Source organism: Meles meles, chromosome 12, assembly GCF_922984935.1.
Source record: "Meles meles chromosome 12, mMelMel3.1 paternal haplotype, whole genome shotgun sequence".
Classification (NCBI taxonomy): Eukaryota; Metazoa; Chordata; class Mammalia; order Carnivora; family Mustelidae; genus Meles; species Meles meles.
In genome coordinates this window covers 24,884,552-24,902,391 of record NC_060077.1, presented here as the reverse complement: position 1 = coordinate 24,902,391, position 17,840 = coordinate 24,884,552, and the positions used below count along the sequence as shown (strand labels likewise).

The 17,840-nt window shown below is 56.0% G+C and overlaps 2 protein-coding genes across 13 annotated transcripts in view; one reads left to right on the top strand and one right to left on the bottom strand.

Annotated features, from left to right (window-relative positions):
* The first annotated feature begins 10 nt into the window (after positions 1-10).
* On the top strand, positions 11-5,600 carry RHBDD3 (rhomboid domain containing 3). Of its 3 annotated transcripts, none has more exons than XM_046025206.1 (7): positions 11-140; positions 669-815; positions 2,423-2,611; positions 3,245-3,628; positions 4,631-4,793; positions 4,883-5,164; positions 5,270-5,600. In XM_046025206.1, the coding sequence occupies exons 3-7, from the start codon at positions 2,464-2,466 to the stop codon at positions 5,445-5,447; spliced, it is 1,155 nt and encodes a 384-aa protein (XP_045881162.1). In that variant the 5' UTR covers positions 11-140; positions 669-815; positions 2,423-2,463; the 3' UTR covers positions 5,448-5,600. The 3 variants fall into 3 exon arrangements, with proteins under 3 accessions (XP_045881162.1, XP_045881161.1, XP_045881163.1); XM_046025205.1 differs by lacking the exon at positions 11-140 and adding an exon at positions 261-490; XM_046025207.1 differs by lacking the exons at positions 11-140; positions 669-815 and adding an exon at positions 856-1,369.
* A 256-nt stretch (positions 5,601-5,856) lies between these two features.
* Positions 5,857-17,840, bottom strand: part of EMID1 (EMI domain containing 1) — a 44,570-nt gene continuing 32,586 nt past the window's right edge. For 4 of the 10 annotated variants that reach the window (XM_046025201.1, XM_046025198.1, XM_046025202.1 and 1 more), the window contains 2 exons: positions 15,915-15,959; positions 5,857-6,631 (listed from right to left, as the gene is read on the bottom strand). In XM_046025201.1, the coding sequence (XP_045881157.1) occupies positions 6,383-6,631; positions 15,915-15,959 (294 nt within the window). In that variant the 3' untranslated portion in view covers positions 5,857-6,382. Of the gene's footprint in view, positions 6,632-9,938; positions 10,030-10,942; positions 11,028-15,914; positions 15,960-17,840 lie in introns of all 10 variants that reach the window. The other 6 variants (XM_046025197.1, XM_046025204.1, XM_046025199.1 and 3 more) reach the window with 3 other exon arrangements.

The window sequence follows — 17,840 nt, the reverse complement described above, 5'->3', positions numbered from 1 at the left end:
CAGGCCACGGGGGTGAAGGAAGGAGGGATGAACCACAGCTTTCTCGTCCTTCCCGCCCGCAGCTCTTGTCCCAATGCTGCCTAAAGAGCTCTGAACATGACGTGCGGGCCAAAATAGCACCAAAGGGTCCGGAGCGGCGGGTGAGCGGGTATTGATTTCAAACCGGGGAGATTCTCCGTACAAAGCTAAGCTCTTCGGAATGGTTTCGTCCGCTGGCTCTAGGGACCGTCTCTGAAGAGTCTGCCTTGAAGGGAAACGGAGGCAGGCGGGAGGGCTGGGGGAAGGGACCCGGGCCTAGAACAACTGCTGACTAATCCGCGGGCGGCGAGGAAGGGGGGATGGGTGGGGTGGCGCGCCGGCTCGGCTGGGGTCACGCGTCCGAGTGCAGGCAGAATGGGGTCCAGGCTTTCGGGCCTCGCGGGAAGCTGGAGTCCCGACTCCCAGCCGGGGGCCGCACAGGGCATTTCAGGGGCGGGGGGCACGCTCTGCAGTGAGTACCCGGGACACGTGGCCTGGGCAGGACGGGGAGGGGGCCGAGGCGGGTGGGGTAGATGGGAGGCCCCTAACGTAGCTCCGGATCCCGAGAACCCCTCCCCCCCCCCATTAACGGTCAAGGTTGAGAAGGCCCTTTTATCTTAATCCTCCATCCAATGCCCTTGTTTTTACAGAAGGAGAAACTGAGGCCCAAGGAATTGGGGTACTTTTCCTAAAGTCATAAAGCTGAGTTCGACCCGTACCGTGGGATCCCCACTCTCTCTCGGAAGAATCTACCCCATTCTTGTCTTCACATTCTGTCCTCTGAGCTTCCCAGTAAGGTAGGCGGGTCTGATGGTGCACAGCCTCATTTTATTGACGAAGAGACTGAGGCCCAGAGGGTTCCAATTCCAGTTCTGTTTGTCCATGGGCAAGTCCTTCAGCTTTGGAAAGTGCCTATGGGCGGGCGGTTTTGAGGATGCAAGAGGAGGCTTTCAGTGGGTGTCTTGGCTTTGGGCATGGCTGGCACCTGTCTACCTTCCTGGACGCAATCTAGTCTCCCTAGGCAGGTGCCCAGGCTCAAGGAAGGGCAGGGCTCACCCAAATCTTTCAGCGGGACCTGGAGCCAAGCTAGAGTCTCTCTTTCAGTGAACATATACAGAGAATTTGGGGATGAGTAAGAGGAGGGCGCTCCCACCTGCCATCTGCCTAGACTACCTGCCCCGGAAGAAAGACAGGCTGTGCTTACTAGATAGGATAACATCCACAAAGCAGGAGATGGGGCATTTGAACTGGGCTTCAAGGGGGTGAGTAGGAGTTTGCCTATTGGAGAGATGGACAGAGGGACATTGCAGGCGGAGGAGCTTTCTACATTTTTCCAGCGGGAAACTGACAGGTGGGTTTTGATGCTGAGGTTGCCCATGGCACGGGAGCAGATGAAAAGTCTTGTCTCCCTGAGAGCCTGCCTCTTGCGTCATGAAATCTGGTCACTGGGAGTCTTGACACAGGCCTGGCCATGGCTAAGGGCGTTTCAGCAAGTCCTGTGCCCTGTGGGCCAGAGCTTGACCCAGCTAACCTGGAGCAGCTGCTTCAGGCTGTTGAGGTGTCCCCTGGTAGGGCTATCTGGTGGCTCCTCTGCCTCCCACAGTTAGTGGGATGGCTACAGTTTATAGAACAGGAGCTGTGGGCTGGGCCCTGCCTTAGTCCATTCCTTTTTCTCATCCTATGGGGAGAGGATTTTCTTAATCCCCATTTTATAGATGAGGAAGGAGAGGCTCAGAGGGTGGAAAACTTGTCCAGGGATGCACAGCAGGAAGAAGTGGAGGGGATATTGGAAACTTCCTGCGAAAGGAGGGGCTAGGGCCAGAGGGGTTGTGTTCAGAGCTAGAGGAAGGGGATGACTCTGTCCAGTGTCACTTTGTATGCTTTCAGAGTGTGGGATTCCTGCCCCTTTCCAGCCCTTCTGCCTCATTCCCTTCCTAATCTGCCTGCCCGTTGGCTGGCCTCACTCCCTCCATCAGGGGCAGCGGAGCCCACCTAGAGCTAGCTGTAAGGCTGGGAGGAGAGAGGAAGGTGGCTGGTCTCCAGCCCAAGGGAAGAGAGAGGCAGAGGAAAGCTGGAGATGGCCCTGAGTTTGCCTTAGGGTGTTGTACCCCTCCTTCTGGGAGTCCGGAGCCCTAGTTCATCTTCACTGGCCTTGCGCCTCCCACCCCAGGCTTTTTTTCAGAGCCCTTTTTGGCTTGGCCTCTCCCCATCCTCACACGCATAGGCAGCCTGGATGGCAAGATGGCTAAGCACGTGGTTAGGATCTGAGCTCCTCTATGGTAGAGTTGTTGGGCCTGCCTCTCCAGCTTGAGTTTCTACTGTAAAGTGGGGCCATCAGGAGGGTAGTTGAAAGGAGTTGGATAAAACCTGCAGTAATAACTGTGTTATTTTCCTTCACCCCCAGCACACGGCCTCAAGACCACCCTTGACACCGTCAGCCACGTTATGCGTGCCCAAGGTCCCCTCAGCCTACCGTCCCCAGCGCTGCCTCTTGCCTCCTCCGTCCTGATGCTGCTGCTGGGCAGCCTGTGGCTGGTGGGGGCTGGGCCCAGCCTTGCCCTGGCCCCCGAGCTGCTGCTGGACCCTTGGCAGGGTGAGGGCTGGCTCCTTGGGCCTTTGAGGAGGCAGGAGACTTGCTCTAGGGCCTGAGACCAGTTCGCAGGAGCACCACTGGTCCTGCACCGGTCAAGCAGGGATAGGATCCAGGGCCTGGGGGAAGCTTGGCCTTGGACAGGAGTGTGCCCAGCTCATCTGGAGTCCGGAAGGGTGGGCAGAGCACCCAGGCAGAGGGGCCAGTGAGGGGTGGGAGTGGGTAAGTAGGAATTCTTTTCAGACAGCTTCCCTTCTTGGTGGCTTTCCCTTAAAATAAGAATTCAGGCTTTCAGCTTAGTATGAGAATGTTGAGGAGGTCCTGGGAGTTTAAGGAGTGACCCCAGCTGCGTGGTCATTTCCTAGCAGACATTGAGTCGCCCACAGTTGGGTTGCTCTTGAGAAGACTGAGTGGTGGGCCCGACCTGCTCTGGTTAACACAGCAGGGGAGCAGCCACAGCATGTGGAAGCCCTCGCTCCCCTTCATGAGTGATTGAAGTGCCGGCAGTGGGCAGACAGTGGCTCCTGGGGTGAGGAGGCTGGCTTAGCTGTGTCTTGCGGCGGTGTGGTCACCACCCTGGGCCAGCACTGGGGGTTAGGGCCGCTGACCCGCACGTAAGCTCCTTCTCTCTCCCAGCACACCGGCTGCTGACCTATGCCTTGGGCCACACAGCCCTACCTGGCCTGCTCCTGAGCCTGCTGCTCCTGCCCACTCTGGGCTGGTGGCAGGAGTGCCACCTGGGAACTCTGCGGTTCCTGCATGCCTCTGCCCTGCTCGCCCTGGCTGCTGGGCTCATGGGTGTGCTGCTGGCGGGCCTTGGGGTGTCCAGTGCAGCTGGTGGCTGCGGCTACATGCCCGTCCACCTGGCCATGCTGGCAGGGCAGGGTCACCACCCTCGCCAGCCCCAGGGGGTCCTGCCACCGTGGCTCCTGCCATGGCTGCTGCTGGCCTTGACACCACTGCTCAGCTCCGAGCCGCCCTTCCTGCAGCTCTTCTGCGGCCTTCTTGCCGGCCTGGCCTGTATCCTTTGCCAGGGCTCAGGGCCCGTGTGGACATGTGGGTTCTGTGGCTGGGCCCTCCCACCCCCCAGGATGCCTGGGAGGGAAGCGGTGCAAGAGGGTCAGGCCCAACGATGCCGGACAGTGTGCGTGGACACATTCTGGGAGCATCCCCGGGTTCTCTAGCCAGGCTCCGGGGCAGGGGCGGGGGGTGGTCTCAGGGCCAATGGCCAGGGGGAGGTGCCAACTGCCAACTATCATTTAAAGGGGGGCCCAGGAGGGCCGAGGTGACCCAAGCAGGCACCCACCTTAGCTCTCCCCAGTGAGGGAGGCATCTGAGCTACAATGCAATGACGTGATGTGCGGAATGAGGGGTTCAGGGGAACAGAAGTGAAAAAGAGCCGGCCGGGCAGGAAGTGTGAGGCCAGGGTGGGAGTGAGCCTAGGAGTCAGCGCTGAAATGGGGAACACCTATGCCTGGTGGTACATTAAATACAGACTTTTGCTCCAAAGGTGCTTGATGCCTCTTGGGGGAAACGGTGCCTTTGAAGAGAAGAGTGGGCACAGGCTGACCTCCCCCTGGGGTTTTTTTAGGCCTGGAGACACCAGCTGCCCGGCCTGGCAGAATCCTGGCATGGGGAGTATGTTGCCGTGGCTGAGGGCTACGGGGGAGTGTCAGTGGGCCCCAGGGTGGGCCTTGAGTCAGACCTGAGTAGTCTCATGGGGCTCTGGGAACAGAGCAGGCGGTGGGGGCGGGGGACGGGGGAGACACACCTGGCTCCACCTCTTACTGGCTGAGCAGCTTCTGGCAGGTTCCTTTCCCGAGGGCCTCCGCTTTTCCCCAAGCGCTGATTAGGGTGAGGAGACATTGAAGAGACATCCTTTGCCAGGCCTCAGTGAGGAGAGCCCGGGGAATGGCTGGCACATGCAGCCCGGGCCCTGGCATGCAGTGTGGGCTCCCCCGCACCTCGCGCCCTGGCTGGCTTGGGTTTTCCTTGACCAGCCGCCCTGCCCTGGGCAGACAGATGCAGCAGGGGCCTTCCGGTGGCTGGAGCTGTCAGAGCGGCGGCTGCAAGCACTGCAAGAGGGCGTCTTGTGCAGGGCTCTGGCCAGGGGCTGGCCGCTCCGACTCCTTCCCACCCCAGGCATCCCGGCCGAGCTACCGCTCACCCATCCTGCGGGAGCGAGGTGAGCACGGTGCTGAAGACACGGGCCCTCCTCGTGGCAGCTGTGTTAGGGGCTGGCAGTCAGGCCCTCTTCTGCTTCTGCCCCTCCAGGCCTCCCACCCCCGGACCTCCTTACATGGCCTCCCCTAGCCTCTGGGCCCTCAGTGAAGGCTCAGCCCTGCTCCCGCCAGGCCTGGGGCCTGTGCAGCCAGCCTGGGAGGGCTCCTCAGAGGTGGGCCTGGCCTGGGCCGGGCCCAGCTTCCCCCCAGGGACCCCACTGTGGGCAGCCCTGGATGAGCAGCTGTTGCAGGAGGGGATAGAGGCCTCACTCCTCGAGGGGCCGCGTCCCGAGAGCCCACTCAGGCTGTCCAAGTCGTCCGTCTCCTCTCTGCGGTAAGGCAGGGGGATGGGTGGGGGTGGGGGGTCCCCTGGTGCAAGGGGCTGGAGGTGGCCCTGACGTCCCCTCCCTGTCCCTCTTCTCACTCCCCCATCCCACAGGCTGCAGCAGCTGGAGCGCATGGGCTTCCCCACAGAACAGGCAGTGGTGGCCCTGGCAGCCACAGGCCGAGTGGAGGGTGCCGTGTCGCTGCTGGTTGAGGGGGAGGTGGGCACTGAGGCCCTGGTGACTCAGGGAAGGGGCGGGCCTGCTCACCCTGAGGGTCCTGGTCCTCCCTAGCCCATGCAGGCCCTTGGGTGACAAGAGGCTTGGCCGGTTGGTGGGTAGCCTGAGCCCAGCCTTGTCTGCCAAGAGTTGCAGTGTGGTTCGGGAGAGGCTCCTCCAGCTCCCCACCCCGGTACTGTTTAGAATAAAAACCAGTTCATTTTTCAAGCTGGACCTCTATGGATGCAGCTGTTGTGTTGGACTCTTCTGTGTTGGCAGCAGGGGGGGATGAATGAATGAACAAGCAGTGAAGGAAGGACCCATTACAGGAGAACAGCTCCTTGAGGTGTGGAGACGCACTGGCCCCCCTGCCTGCTCAGCCCCCCACATTGCGTGTAAGTAGGAATGGCCACCGAGAAGAGGGAAGGGGCTCCCAGCCTGGCCCAGCTGCTCCCCGTCTAAGCACACACTGAGACCAGGCCAGTGGGATATCAGACTGGGGGCCTTTATTGGTTGGACACCTCTACCTCCAGGGGGCGCCTCCCTCTCCATGCCTCAGCCCCAACCTGGGACATGGGAGGGGCTGGGGGCTCATGGGGCAGGGCCTATACAAGGAATCCCCAGCGTCCTGCCAGCTGAGCTCAGGGTGGGGACCCAGCACCAGAAATCAAGGAGAGGAGGGGTGCGGTGCGCTCCCCGAGGTCTGGCTGGGGAGGAGGGGGTGACAAGCCCTGCATGTGCCAAGGGCCCAGGAGAACTCCAGCTCCCAGCTCCCTTCAGCCTCTCCAGGCCCAGATGCCTGGGCAGCTGATGAGAAGACAGAAGCCTTGAACCAGCCACCTCTTCCTGTCCTACTTCCTGGAGGGGGACAGAGGCCCAGAGCCCTGAGTGAGGCCTCACCTCTTGCCTGGGCTGCCTGTCCCTCTCAGGCCCCTGTCCGTTCTCAGCTTCATATTAGGCTTGCACAGGGAGCCAGGGAGTTGGGACCAAGACTTGCCCATCCCAAAGGCCTAGGTGGCAGAAAGGACCCTGAGGACATGAATAAATATGGCTGGGCGGTCCCTGGAGGCAGCTGGCCAAGCCAGGCTGGGAAGGGAAGCCTGGCCTGGTCTGCCCCTAGGGCCGCCCCTGCCCTCAGCCTCTCTCGTTGCGGCTCCTGGGGGCCACGATCCGGTAGTTGGCTGCGAGTCCTCCCCTCTTGCCCCGCAGGAGGCTGGGGGTGCCTGTGCTGGCAGGGCCTGCCCCTGACCCCTCTGGTTCTGCCGGAGGGAAGAAGAAAGGCAGGGTTAGTGAGGTCTGTGCGAGGTGCCCCTCTCCCTTCAGCCCTCTGGGGGCTGGAGCGCTGGGTACTCCGCCAGGCACGCTCAGTCCTGGTGTCTGGGAGGCGGAGCTGTGAGAAAGAAGGATGTTTGCAAACTGGTTAGTGCCTCCCCCTCCCCCTCCCCCGGAATTATCAGCTCCCCACCCAATGAGAGCACTCTGGGCCTCTGATTTTCTCTGTCAAGTGCGAATCAATCAACCTGTCGTGTTTCTGAAATGCTTAGCACGGAGTGAATGCTCCATAAAAGTATAGTTCTTTCCCACACTTTGGGATAGAGATGTGCCCTGAATCATCCCCGTTTCATAGCTGGGTAAGCTAAAGTCAGGAAATAGACTTGCTCTCCCCCTCTCCTGGGGTTAGGCCACCTGTGGTGCGGAAGAGTTTAGGAAGGCCAGGCTCTGGCACTGACCTACTGTATAGCTTTGGGTAAGTCTAATCTCTGCCAGGGTCTCAGTTGTTTCATCTCTAAAACCAGAAGGGATAGTTCCAGGTGTACTCTGAGGTCCTGGCCAACTCCAATAATTATGGAAATCAGTTCTAATTTGGCTATGGTGAAATAGGCCCCGACCTGGAAATGAGCTGTCCCACAAGAGTGAAACTGAAAAACGGGCATTCTTGCCACCCGGAAAGTTCCTACTCACCCTTCAACACCCAAGCAAGGCCTACCTCCTCCAACAAGTCTTCTGCTACTAACACTTTGGTCCCTCTCTATGTTAAGTAAGTGGATCAGGTAGATCAGGATGGGCCATATTTCCAGGGGGGAGATGAACCCTTGAGCAAAGCCCCAGGATGGGGGACTTGGCTGAGCCTCCAAAGTCCTGTTCAAAGGGACAGACACTTGGACTCTGGTGAGCACCAGCTTTCCACTGGGCCACTGCCAGGGGCCGTGCCCTCATAATCCTAGCTGTTTAGCACTCTGACCCTGTGTGCCCCAGCCACCCATACACCTCTAGGCTGAAATTTGGGCCCCCTGGGACAAACAGGTGTGTGTGGTCATAGTCAAAGGTATTTCATCCCCTAAATCAGGGAGCATAGGAGGAGAGTTGCACGGAGCTCAGGCTCCAACAATCAGCTAGGGCCAAACCCTGGTCCCACATGTACCAATGATGTGGTCTTGGGCAAGTCACAAGAATCTCTGAGCCTAGTATGGAACGTGGAGACAATACCGTGTCATACTCTTTAAGTGTTTAAGGTGACCAGGACTGGAAAGTGGCTTTCATAGTAAATGCTCGATGATTAATGGTCACTAGGTGTGTTTTTGACCCAGGGTCTCCTGCAGGCCTGGTCATTGCGATTTGGTCATGAGATGCTTTTCTGACACAATCAAGTTCAGGGCCCTAGGGTTCCCTGGGGCCCCACTGAGGACCTGGCAGGGCAGAGGTGTCTGTGAACTTCTGTTGATGGAGCAAAAAGAGCCAGTGCTTTAAAGGATAGATCTATCTATCTAAAGGATAGATCTATGGTGGATCTGTGGCCTCACCACTGCTATTGCTACGACTCTTAAGGAAATCACGTGAGCTCTCTGCACGTCTGTTTCTTCATCTGTGAAATGGACGTGGTATCACCCACCTAGCAAGCTTGTTAAAAGGGCTGGATTTAAATCCCCAGCCCAGTGGGCCGGATGTGTGACGGCTGTTCCTGCCTCATTATTGATTATAACCTAAACACGAGCCCGATCTGGATCTTTAGTTAGCGTCTGCTGTGTAAGATGGACAATGAGGAAAGTTCCTTCTTCTCTGCTCCCTTCCCCCCTCACCTCCGCTTCCAGGCCCAAGACTCAAGCTGGCTTGTGGGGTCCAGTGAGTGGGCGTGACCACCTCAGGTGACCAGCACTCCCTCAGTGGGCTGCTGGATAGAGGCGACTAAAGAGAAGATGGGCTACGGGTCCAAGGCTACAGTCCCTTCTGGCTCCTCTCCCAGTCCTGAGAGGAGGTGGGGGACACCTGAAAAAGCCTGGGATTTGGTCCTTGGGCCCTGATCTGTGAGAGGGGGAGGAGGTCTGGGAGGTGGTCACTGATGTTTTGGAAAAAACAGAGATCGCCCATTGGCAAGGTGGGAGGAGCTTGGGAAGCAGACCCCATACCCCTTCCAGCCTCCAGGGCTTTGTCCACACAGGACTCTCTGTCAGGGCTGCCCTTTCTATCTTCTGCTCATACACTCTTAAGGATCTTCCGTGACCCAGTCCAAGGGTCCCGTCTGCTGGGAAGAATTCCCCCTGCCACAGCTGGAGGCAATGGCCGCTCACTCACATCCTCTGGTGCTCCTGTCGCCCATGGCCCTCATCTCTGTAGACCCTGAGGATTCCCCTTCACTTGATGGGCCCTGAGTGTCCCCCTTGACCTGGCACTCCTCAGCAGGTGTGCCCTACAGTTTTGCTGAATGAAGGCGGCTTGGCTGTCATCCTTGCCCTCCTTTCTGCTTGGGGACTCCGTTTTCTCATCTGTGAAATAGATGTGAAGTTGGACATGATGTCCCAGGCCTTTGTGTGCTGATGTACTAGGACTGGGCTGTGAGATGGGGTGGCTGGAGGTGGGAGGAGGGCTGCCGTGGGGGCCTCTTAGCGGGTAGGTGAGGACTGGAGCTCAGCCCTGAGGGCAGACAATCTCTGCCTCTCTCCACGACCATCCACGGGCTCCGGTATAATGGGGAGAGCCTTAGCTCCACTGTGAAAAGCCAGGCACAGGGAGGGGTGCTGCGCACTTGGTGTCTTACCTCCTTCCGTGCCTTTTACCTCCCTTCAAAAGCCTTCTCAAACTGGGGCCTGCCAGATTCTCTAGCCTCAGCTGTCACTCCCTAGCAACCTCACAGAACAGCCTAGCCTCTTGGCTTTGGCTTGTGCTGTTCCTCTGCCTGTTTACCAATGATCATCCTTGCCCTTCAGGTTCATTTAGAGGATACCTCCTCCAGGAAGCCCTCCCTGACATGCCCTCCCCCACACACCCCAGCCTGGGGCCGGGGCTCTTCTGTGCTCTCAGCACTCACTCCACACCGTGATGTTCCTCACTCTGGGTTTAACAGTTCCAGGGTGACCCCTGCACCCTACACTCCCTGAGAACGGGAACAGGTATGTCTGATCTGGGAGCCTGTGCCAGCAAGGTGTCAGGAACCGTCTGTCTGCCTGCCAGCTGGCTGGAAGGACTAGAGAAGGAGTGTCTGCTGGCCTGGGGCCACCAGTAGGAGGTGGCTTCTGTGTCCCTGGGCCCTTCCTGGAAGGGGCCACCCCTACCTGCCCGCCCTGCCGTTACCTGGCCAGATGATGGCTTCCAGCAGGGTGACTCGTCTGGCCAGGAGCTCCAGCTGAGCCTGCTGCTGCAGGAAGCTCTGTAAGCTAGGAGCCTGATGGGAGATCAAGAAGAGCGACGGTGCGAGTCTGGCCTCCGAGGGCTGGGCCGGGGAGCCGAGGCGGGCGGTGAAGGGGACAGGCACCAGCCGGCTTCGAGGCAGGAACCCGGGTGTGAGTCTCTATTGAGACCTCAGTCTCCCCTTGTGAGTGCGGATGGGGCTCCTCCTCTAACTGGCTCCTCAAGTGAGCAGATGAGTGGCGACATTGGTGGGTAAAGACCTGGGGTGGGGGTCTGGCTCTTTCTGACCCCTAAAGGAACCTGCAGGGTGGGTTAGGAGGAGCAGAAGGGGACTTGCAGCTGTAAGGGAGATACTTGGGGCCAGGAAGACCTGCCCTGTGAGACCCTCTGGGGGCTTCTGGGGAAGGGGAGGTTGGAACTAGTGGGGAAGTCTGGCTTCGTCACCCACAGTCCCCTGTGCTTCTGGAGCCTAGCTCCGTGACCTGTTGTTCTGTGGACTTGGGAGACTGGCTTGCTCTGTTACCCATGATTTATGGAGAGCTGAATGAAGCCTTACTTTGTGACCCATGACCCCCTGCTCTGCTGCAGTCTGGCCCGGTTACCCACAATCCCCTGCTGGTCTGCAGTTTGGCTCCATTGCCCCTAATTTCTTCCAAACTCAAAATCTATCACCTCTGCTTTCCCTGTAGGCCTGGAAACCGCATTACCCACAATGCTCGGAGGCCCAGGTCTGGCCACAGAGGTGGGGGGCCCAGGTCTCTGGGGCCCCCTTTTCACCTGTGGAGGAGGGACCAGCCATCAAGGGATGGGTGGTCTTGCTCTCTCAGGTCCTCCCCAGCCTGGGGCAGGCACCTTCTCCAGCCTCACGGCTGGGTCCAGGCAGAGGGCCTGGGGAAGGCTAGCAGGTGGGGGCTGGGCTGTCTGTCCGTCTGTCTGTCTCTACTCACCATAGAGCCCAATCATTGTTTCCAAGATTAAAACCCTCTCAGCTAAAATCTTCAAAGCCTCGCGTAGTTGGTGCAACCCCTCCCCCTGCGGAGGAAAGAGACAGATGCAGCCGTGAAGGGGGCAAGGGAGGGGGCCCTGCAAAGCTTGTTGGTGGCCCATGCCCCACCCTGGACATGCACCTGCAGCCCACACCACCGGCCACAGCCCAGGGCCCGCGGACAGCCAGGACAAGACCAGGAGGGAACGGGGGCGTGGGGGGGGGGCGGGCAAGACAGGTGGAAGAAGCCCCCTCAGTAAGTCCTGATGGGTTCCAGCTGGCTGCACTCTGCCTACACCCCTGCACTGGCGGCAGGGTGTTGCAGATCCGTAGGGGCTGCGCTGCTGTCCCAGAGCCTGCCCTGGGGGCTGTCACTGGGTACCCACGAATCTCTGTTGCCTGACACCTGCATGGTTCCTGCCCCATCCCTAGGCCACCTGCATTCTCATTTACTTAACAGTCTTTCAACGGAGTCCCTTTTTGCCTTAATACTACATTAATCTCACTCTAATGAATTCAATCAGTGTGAACAGGCTACTCACGGATGTCCTTCCCATTCACATCAAAATGAATACGTACAAGTAAAATGAGAAAACGTTTGAGTGGCATCACTTTTAGGAAGTTGGGCTCAAAAATGGAAAAGCTGAGGCTCAGGCCCAGGTGTCCACTCCCCAGCCCTTCTCACTTTGGGCTCCTCCCTACCTGGGCTCTGCCTATTTCAAGTCCGTATTCGGCATGTCTCGGGATCAGACCCCCAGCCCCACCCTCCCTTCTAAGCAGTGTCTCGGGGTCTGCAGTCCCCAGGCCCAGAGATGTGGCAGTGGGCCCCCAAAGCCCCCTCCAGCACCCCCCCAACCTCCCACAACAGTGTCAGCTGGCACTCCAGCCAGCCTTCACCTTGACTTCCAATTTGTCTGTCTGTCCTTTCCAATTTGTCTGTCTGTCCTTTCCTTCCCCAGCACAGGGTCCATGGTCTGGCTGAACCTCCACACTCCCTCACCTCTTCCTCTTTCCTAGTCCAGACTAAAGCTATTTCTGGAATGTCGAGATCTGAATTCCAACAGAGCACCAGGACAGCAAATAGAACTATTCCAGCCCTGACATATCTGGGAGTCTCTCTCAGTGTCCTTTACTTAGTACAGACTAATTGAAGAGGTTGGGGCAGACTATGCCTATTGCTACAACAGAAACCCACCTTTTAGGGTTCACCAAAACATCTAACAACCGAAAGTCCGCCCAACATGTCCATGAGCCTGCTGTGGTGTTGCAGGGACTGTCCATTACAACCCAGCTGTCCTGTCCAAATCACCAGTTTAGGGCCGCCCTCAGGCCACTAACTGGTCACTGCAGCCTAAGAGTCACAGGGTCACCATGGGCCACACCAAAGTAATCCCTCTTCAAGTATTACAGGAGCAGGATCTAAAAATGGATGACCTTCAAAAATTACACTAAGCCACTCTGGGTGTGGACGGTGGGGACAAGCTGACACCATGAACGTCCAGGTAAGTGTAATAAGAGGGCATCTGCTAGTGCTCCTGCCAAGAGCATTTAACTGCCTCTCATCACCAGGAAACAACCAGATAAATCTAGATGGCGGGATACTCACAAAAAGACAAAGTCAAGAGGAAGAAGAAAAGGACTGTTCTAGATTACAAGGCACTAGAGATGTAACAACCAAGTGCAATGTGTGAGTGTTGATTAAATATTAGATTAAATTAAAAAAAACAAACAAACAAGCAAACTGCTAAGGGGCACCTGGGTGGCTCAGTCGCTTAAGCGTCTGCCTTTGGCTCAGGTCATGATCCCAGGGTTCTGGGATGGAGCCCTGTGTTGGGCTCTCTGCTCAGTGGGGGTCTGCTTCTCCTCCTACCCCTCCCCGCTGCTAGTACTCTCTCCCCTTCTCTCAAATAAATAAAATCTTAAAAAAAAAAAAAAAAAAGAAAAAGGAAAATGTCAAAGTTCTGTTATTTGGATCCCTTCCAAGATGGGTGGCCTGTTGTTTGCCCTGATAATGTCCCAGTCCCCTCCCAGCCTGGACTGAGTGTGCAGGGCCTACACCCCCCCAAACCCGGCACCTCCACTCAGCTTTAATACAGCTCCCATTTTCCCTGGACAGAACCCAGTAGGGCTGCTTCTCTGGGCTCTCTACTGTAAAGGTTGCCTGAACTTCTTGCTCCCCCTCATAGTCAAACCAGCATCACGGATCGCTTAGTCCATGGACAGCCATCCGTCCTCACCATCCCCCTTGCCGGTTCCAGGCCCCACAGTCACTTGCCAGAGTGACCACAACAGACTCCCTCCTGGTGTCTCTTCTTCCTTTCTGCTTCTCCTGTATTTCCCCCCTTCTCCCATCCATCCTCCACAAGGCAGTCAGATGAACTGTTCGCAAATGAAAATCTGACTGTGTCCCTTCCCTGCTGTTAAATACTTCAATGACTCCCCACTGTCCACAGAACGAAGTTCAAATCCCTCAACATGGCCGCCTAAGTCCTGAAAGCCTGTTTGATTTCTGTCTCACCCCTTGACTGTCACACTGTACCATGCCAAGTATCAGCAACTTCTTGAATACCCCAGGATTACGCCAGCCCTGAGGCCTTTGAACATGATGTTCTCTCTCCTTGGCCTGAATACCTTTGTTTGGTTGACACACCCTTTAGGCCTTAGCCCCCATCTCCTCCTCCAAGAGGATGCCAGATCCTTCCCCATCACAGTTGAGCTCCCTCAGTCCTGTTGCCTCTGGTTACTGGTCTGTTCTCCCCTCCCACTGTGACCACCTTGAGAGTGGGGACTGTGTCCAAATCATTTCTATATACCTGGCACCCACCAAGGAGGGGTGGGTTTCCCCGGTCCTGGGAGCTGAACATCCTGGGCTTCAGTTCCAGCTCTGCCAACAATTTGCTCTGCAGAGTTGGGCCCCAGTTTTTCCTGTCTGAATGAGGGGTACGAACTTTGGTCTAGACGGGCTGGTTCAGCTCAGTCACTCTGGGGGCAGTACCTGCAGTTCATGCTCATGACCACTGGGTGTCACTGCTGAGCCACAGTCGGGCCCATGGTTCAGGTCTTCCTGGGGGTTGGTAGGTGGAGAGAAGCCCCCTCAGGACCCTTCTCCACACTGTACCTCATGCCCACCTACCCCCAACAGAGCTGGTCCCCCAGTCCCCAAAGCCTCATGCTGACCCCAGCCCAGCAGGCCCCCCTCAGGCATGTGGCAAGCAGGGGTAGAAGTACAGGTGGGTGACGACGGGGAGGCAGGATTATGGTCAAGGGCCCTGCTACCTCTTGGGCAGCCTGTCCCACAAGGTGGTCCTGAGTTCAAGGCCTGGGTTGGGACAGTTCAGGCATCTGTTCTCATCTTGGAATCCCATGCAGGGATGGAGCTGCATAGTCTAACTCAGCCTCATGTCACCTTTCCTACCTCTCCTGGGCTGAGTAGGAAAACAAGTTCCCAGGGTGGGAATGGCCAGTGAAGGGACCTAGGGGTGGTAGAGGGCTGGGCTCACATGGGTCTGTCTGACCTCAGCCCAGCGTGTGCCTATACTGGCAGTGTGCTTAAGAGGTTCTGGAACCACGAGGGGCTGGAGATGGGGTGCAGCGAGTAGAGTGAGTGTGGGGGGCTGGGAGAGGCTTGCCAGAGAGGTAGCAGGGCCCCCAAAGTCATGGGAAGACACAGGGAAGGGCTCATGCAAGGTGAGGGGCTCCCACGGCTGTATCCATCACTGACCCCACAATCAGGAGCAGAGAGGGCAAGGCAGGCTCTGGGTGCTTCCCATGTCCTCAGTTATAAGTGCTTGCTAGGAAGTAGGGCACCCCAGCCAGACTGCACCAAGGAGGGGGCAGGGGAAAGGGAGGCCTGATACCAGCCTTCTGAATAGCTTCCCAGGTTTCTCTCTTGTAGCGGGGGCTGCCCTACCCCACCCATTTTCCAAATGTCTAGGTCACAATGGTTTCCAAGTCCTGCACTGTGGGACTTTTGGACCTCCCCCCATGCACCTCTTCGGTGGGCAGATTTCTAGGCCTGGGAACTCATTCTCTGCAACTATCTCCAATGATTGTAAAGGTTTCTAGGACCCCACATGTGGTTTTTCTGTCCCCTTTCTCATATACACTATGTCTCCTGTGTTTGTGAGTTTCTAGGCTTTCCTTCTCAATCTTCATGGGTTTCCTATTGTGTATTGTGATTTCTAGATCTCCTCATCTCATTTTCAGTGGTTCTTCTATGCAAGGATAGTTTCTAGGCCTCTCCTCCTTCTCCCCATGGCTCTCCTATGTATATGATGGTGTCTGGGACCTTATATTAATTATAGCTCTTTTGAGAATAGCGGAGTCTAGGTCTCCTGACCTCATTTACCATGTACAATGTAATCATAATGTTCTGCGAGCCTCCCTTCCCGTGATCCATGGATTTCCTAGGTGTACGGTGGTATCTAGGTCCCTTATCCCTTTTCCCACAGGGTCCCAGTGTACCTCACTGTGTCAGTGCCTCCCTCCCAACGCTTCACAGCTTTCTCAAGGCCCCCTTTCCCATTGTTACGTGTGGACATGGTATTCATGCTTCCCTTTCTTCTGCAGGCAGAGCAGAAGCTGAAGCCCTTGCTGGGAAGGGGCCATGGAGGCAGAGGGTGCAGTCTGGACTGGGTCAGCCCAACCCACCCAGGAGGAATGGGCAGGGTCACCCTGGCTTGGAAGGCCACAGAGAGAAGGCGGAGACAGGGACGAAGACAGAGACAGAGAGCGTGGGGCCTGCTGATAAGGCTGGCCCTGCCTGGCTGGGAGGGACACGATGGGGACGGGGCCAGAGTGGAGATCTGTCAAGGCCCCCTCCTGGGAGCCCGGGTGGTAGAGGGGATTTAGAGGAGGTGCCCCCATCCCCAATGACCTCCTGAGTGCCAGGGCAGGGAGGGGCAGTGGGAGGTCTGGGCTCCGCTGGAGCTTACCCAGTGGCTCTTCTCCCCAGGGTCTCCTTTGGGGCCAGGTTCTCCCTGCAAGGAGAGACCGAGGTAGAGGTAATGAGAGAGGGAAGGAGGAAGGGAGGCTGGGGAGGGGAGGAGAGGGTGAAAGAGGGAAGAAGACACTAAAAGACTGGGAGACACGTGGTTTGTATTGGACTAACACAATGATTTGAAGACAATGAAACATAATAGAAGAACAGCCAGAAACTCGAGGCTCTTTGACCTTTGAAAGAATTGAACTGCCCTCAGTAAACACACACACACACACACACACACTACATACTTGTGGCTTTTCTCCTGAGGGCACACCCCAGCCCCTCAGCCTGGCAAATAGCTCAAACAGGAAGCTTTAGTCTTACAGGGCCGAGGAATCACAGGTTGGAGTAGAGACTGCCAAAGGAGGAGGAAATTGAAAGGAAATCCTAGAAAGCCGGGAGCCACTTAGGGGAGTGAAATCTACATAAATACCCCCCCAATCCTTGGACAGTCCATGAATTACCCATCTTAAAGTCACAAAGCTGAGTCCAGCCCTTGCTCTAGACCAAAAATCAACATTATTCAGAGGAAGATAATAGGATCCAGATTCTCTTTATTATCTATATTGTCCAGTATGGACAATTACTAGGATGTAAAGAAATAGGAAAATGGGACCCACAGTGAAGAGATAAATAAGTCCGTAGAAGCAGATCCATAGCCAACCCAGTTGTTGGAATTAGTAGGCTCAGAGTTGAAAATATCTGTCATATTTGTCATCAAGGAAATGCCCCAAATCAAAATCACAATGAGATATCACCTCACACCTGTCAGAATGGCTAAAATCAACAACACAAGAAACAACAGGTGTTGCGAGGATGCAGAGAAATGGGAACCCTCGGTGCACTGTTGGTGGGAATGCAAACTGGTACAGCCACTCAGAAAACAGTATGGAGGCTCCTCAAAAAGTTAAAAATAGAGCTACCCTATGACCCAGCAATTGGACTGCGTATTTACCCAAAGGTTACAAAATTCTAATTCAAAGGGATATATACACTCCAATGTTTATAGCAGCACCATCGAAATAGCCACATTATGGAAACAGCCCAAATGTCTTTCGACTGATGAATGGATAAAGAAGATAGAGTATTGGGACACCTGGGTGGCTCAGATGGTTAAGCGTCTGCCTTCAGCTCAGGTCATGGTCCCAGGGTCCTGGGATCGAGTCCCGCATCAGGCTCCCTGCTTGGCAGAGATTCTGTTTCTCCTTCTCCCTCTCCCCCTGCTTGTGCTCTCTCTCAAATGAATAAATAAAATATCTAAAAAGAAAAAAAAAGAAGATATATATATATTATATATATATGTAATATATATAAAATATATAATGAAATATTAGCCAGCCATAAAAAAGAATGAAATCTTGCCATTTGCCATGACAGGGATGGAGCTAGAGAGTATTATGTTAAGTGAAATAAGTCAGAGAAAGAAAAACACCATGCGATTTCACTCATATATGGAACTTAAGAAATAAAGGAGCAGGGGTGCCTGGATGGCTCAGTGGGTTAAAGCCTCTGTCTTTGGCTCAGGTCATGACCTCAGGGTCCTGGGATGGAGCCCCGCATTGGGCTCTCTGCTCAGCAGGGAGCCTGCTTCCCTTCCTCTCTCTCTGCCAGGTTCTCGGTCTACTTGTGATCGCTGTCTGTCAAATAAATAAATAAAATATTAAAAAAAAAAAAAAGAAAGGAGCAAAAGGAAAAGAGTGAGAGGGAAGCAAACTAAGGAACAGACTCTTTAACTATAGAGAACAAACTGATGGTTACCAGAGGGGAGGTAAATGGGGGCGATGGGTGGAATTGGCAATGGGGATTAAGGAGGGCACTTGTCATGCTGAGCACCAGGGGACGTGTGGAAGTGCTGAATTGTTATTTGTACATGCCT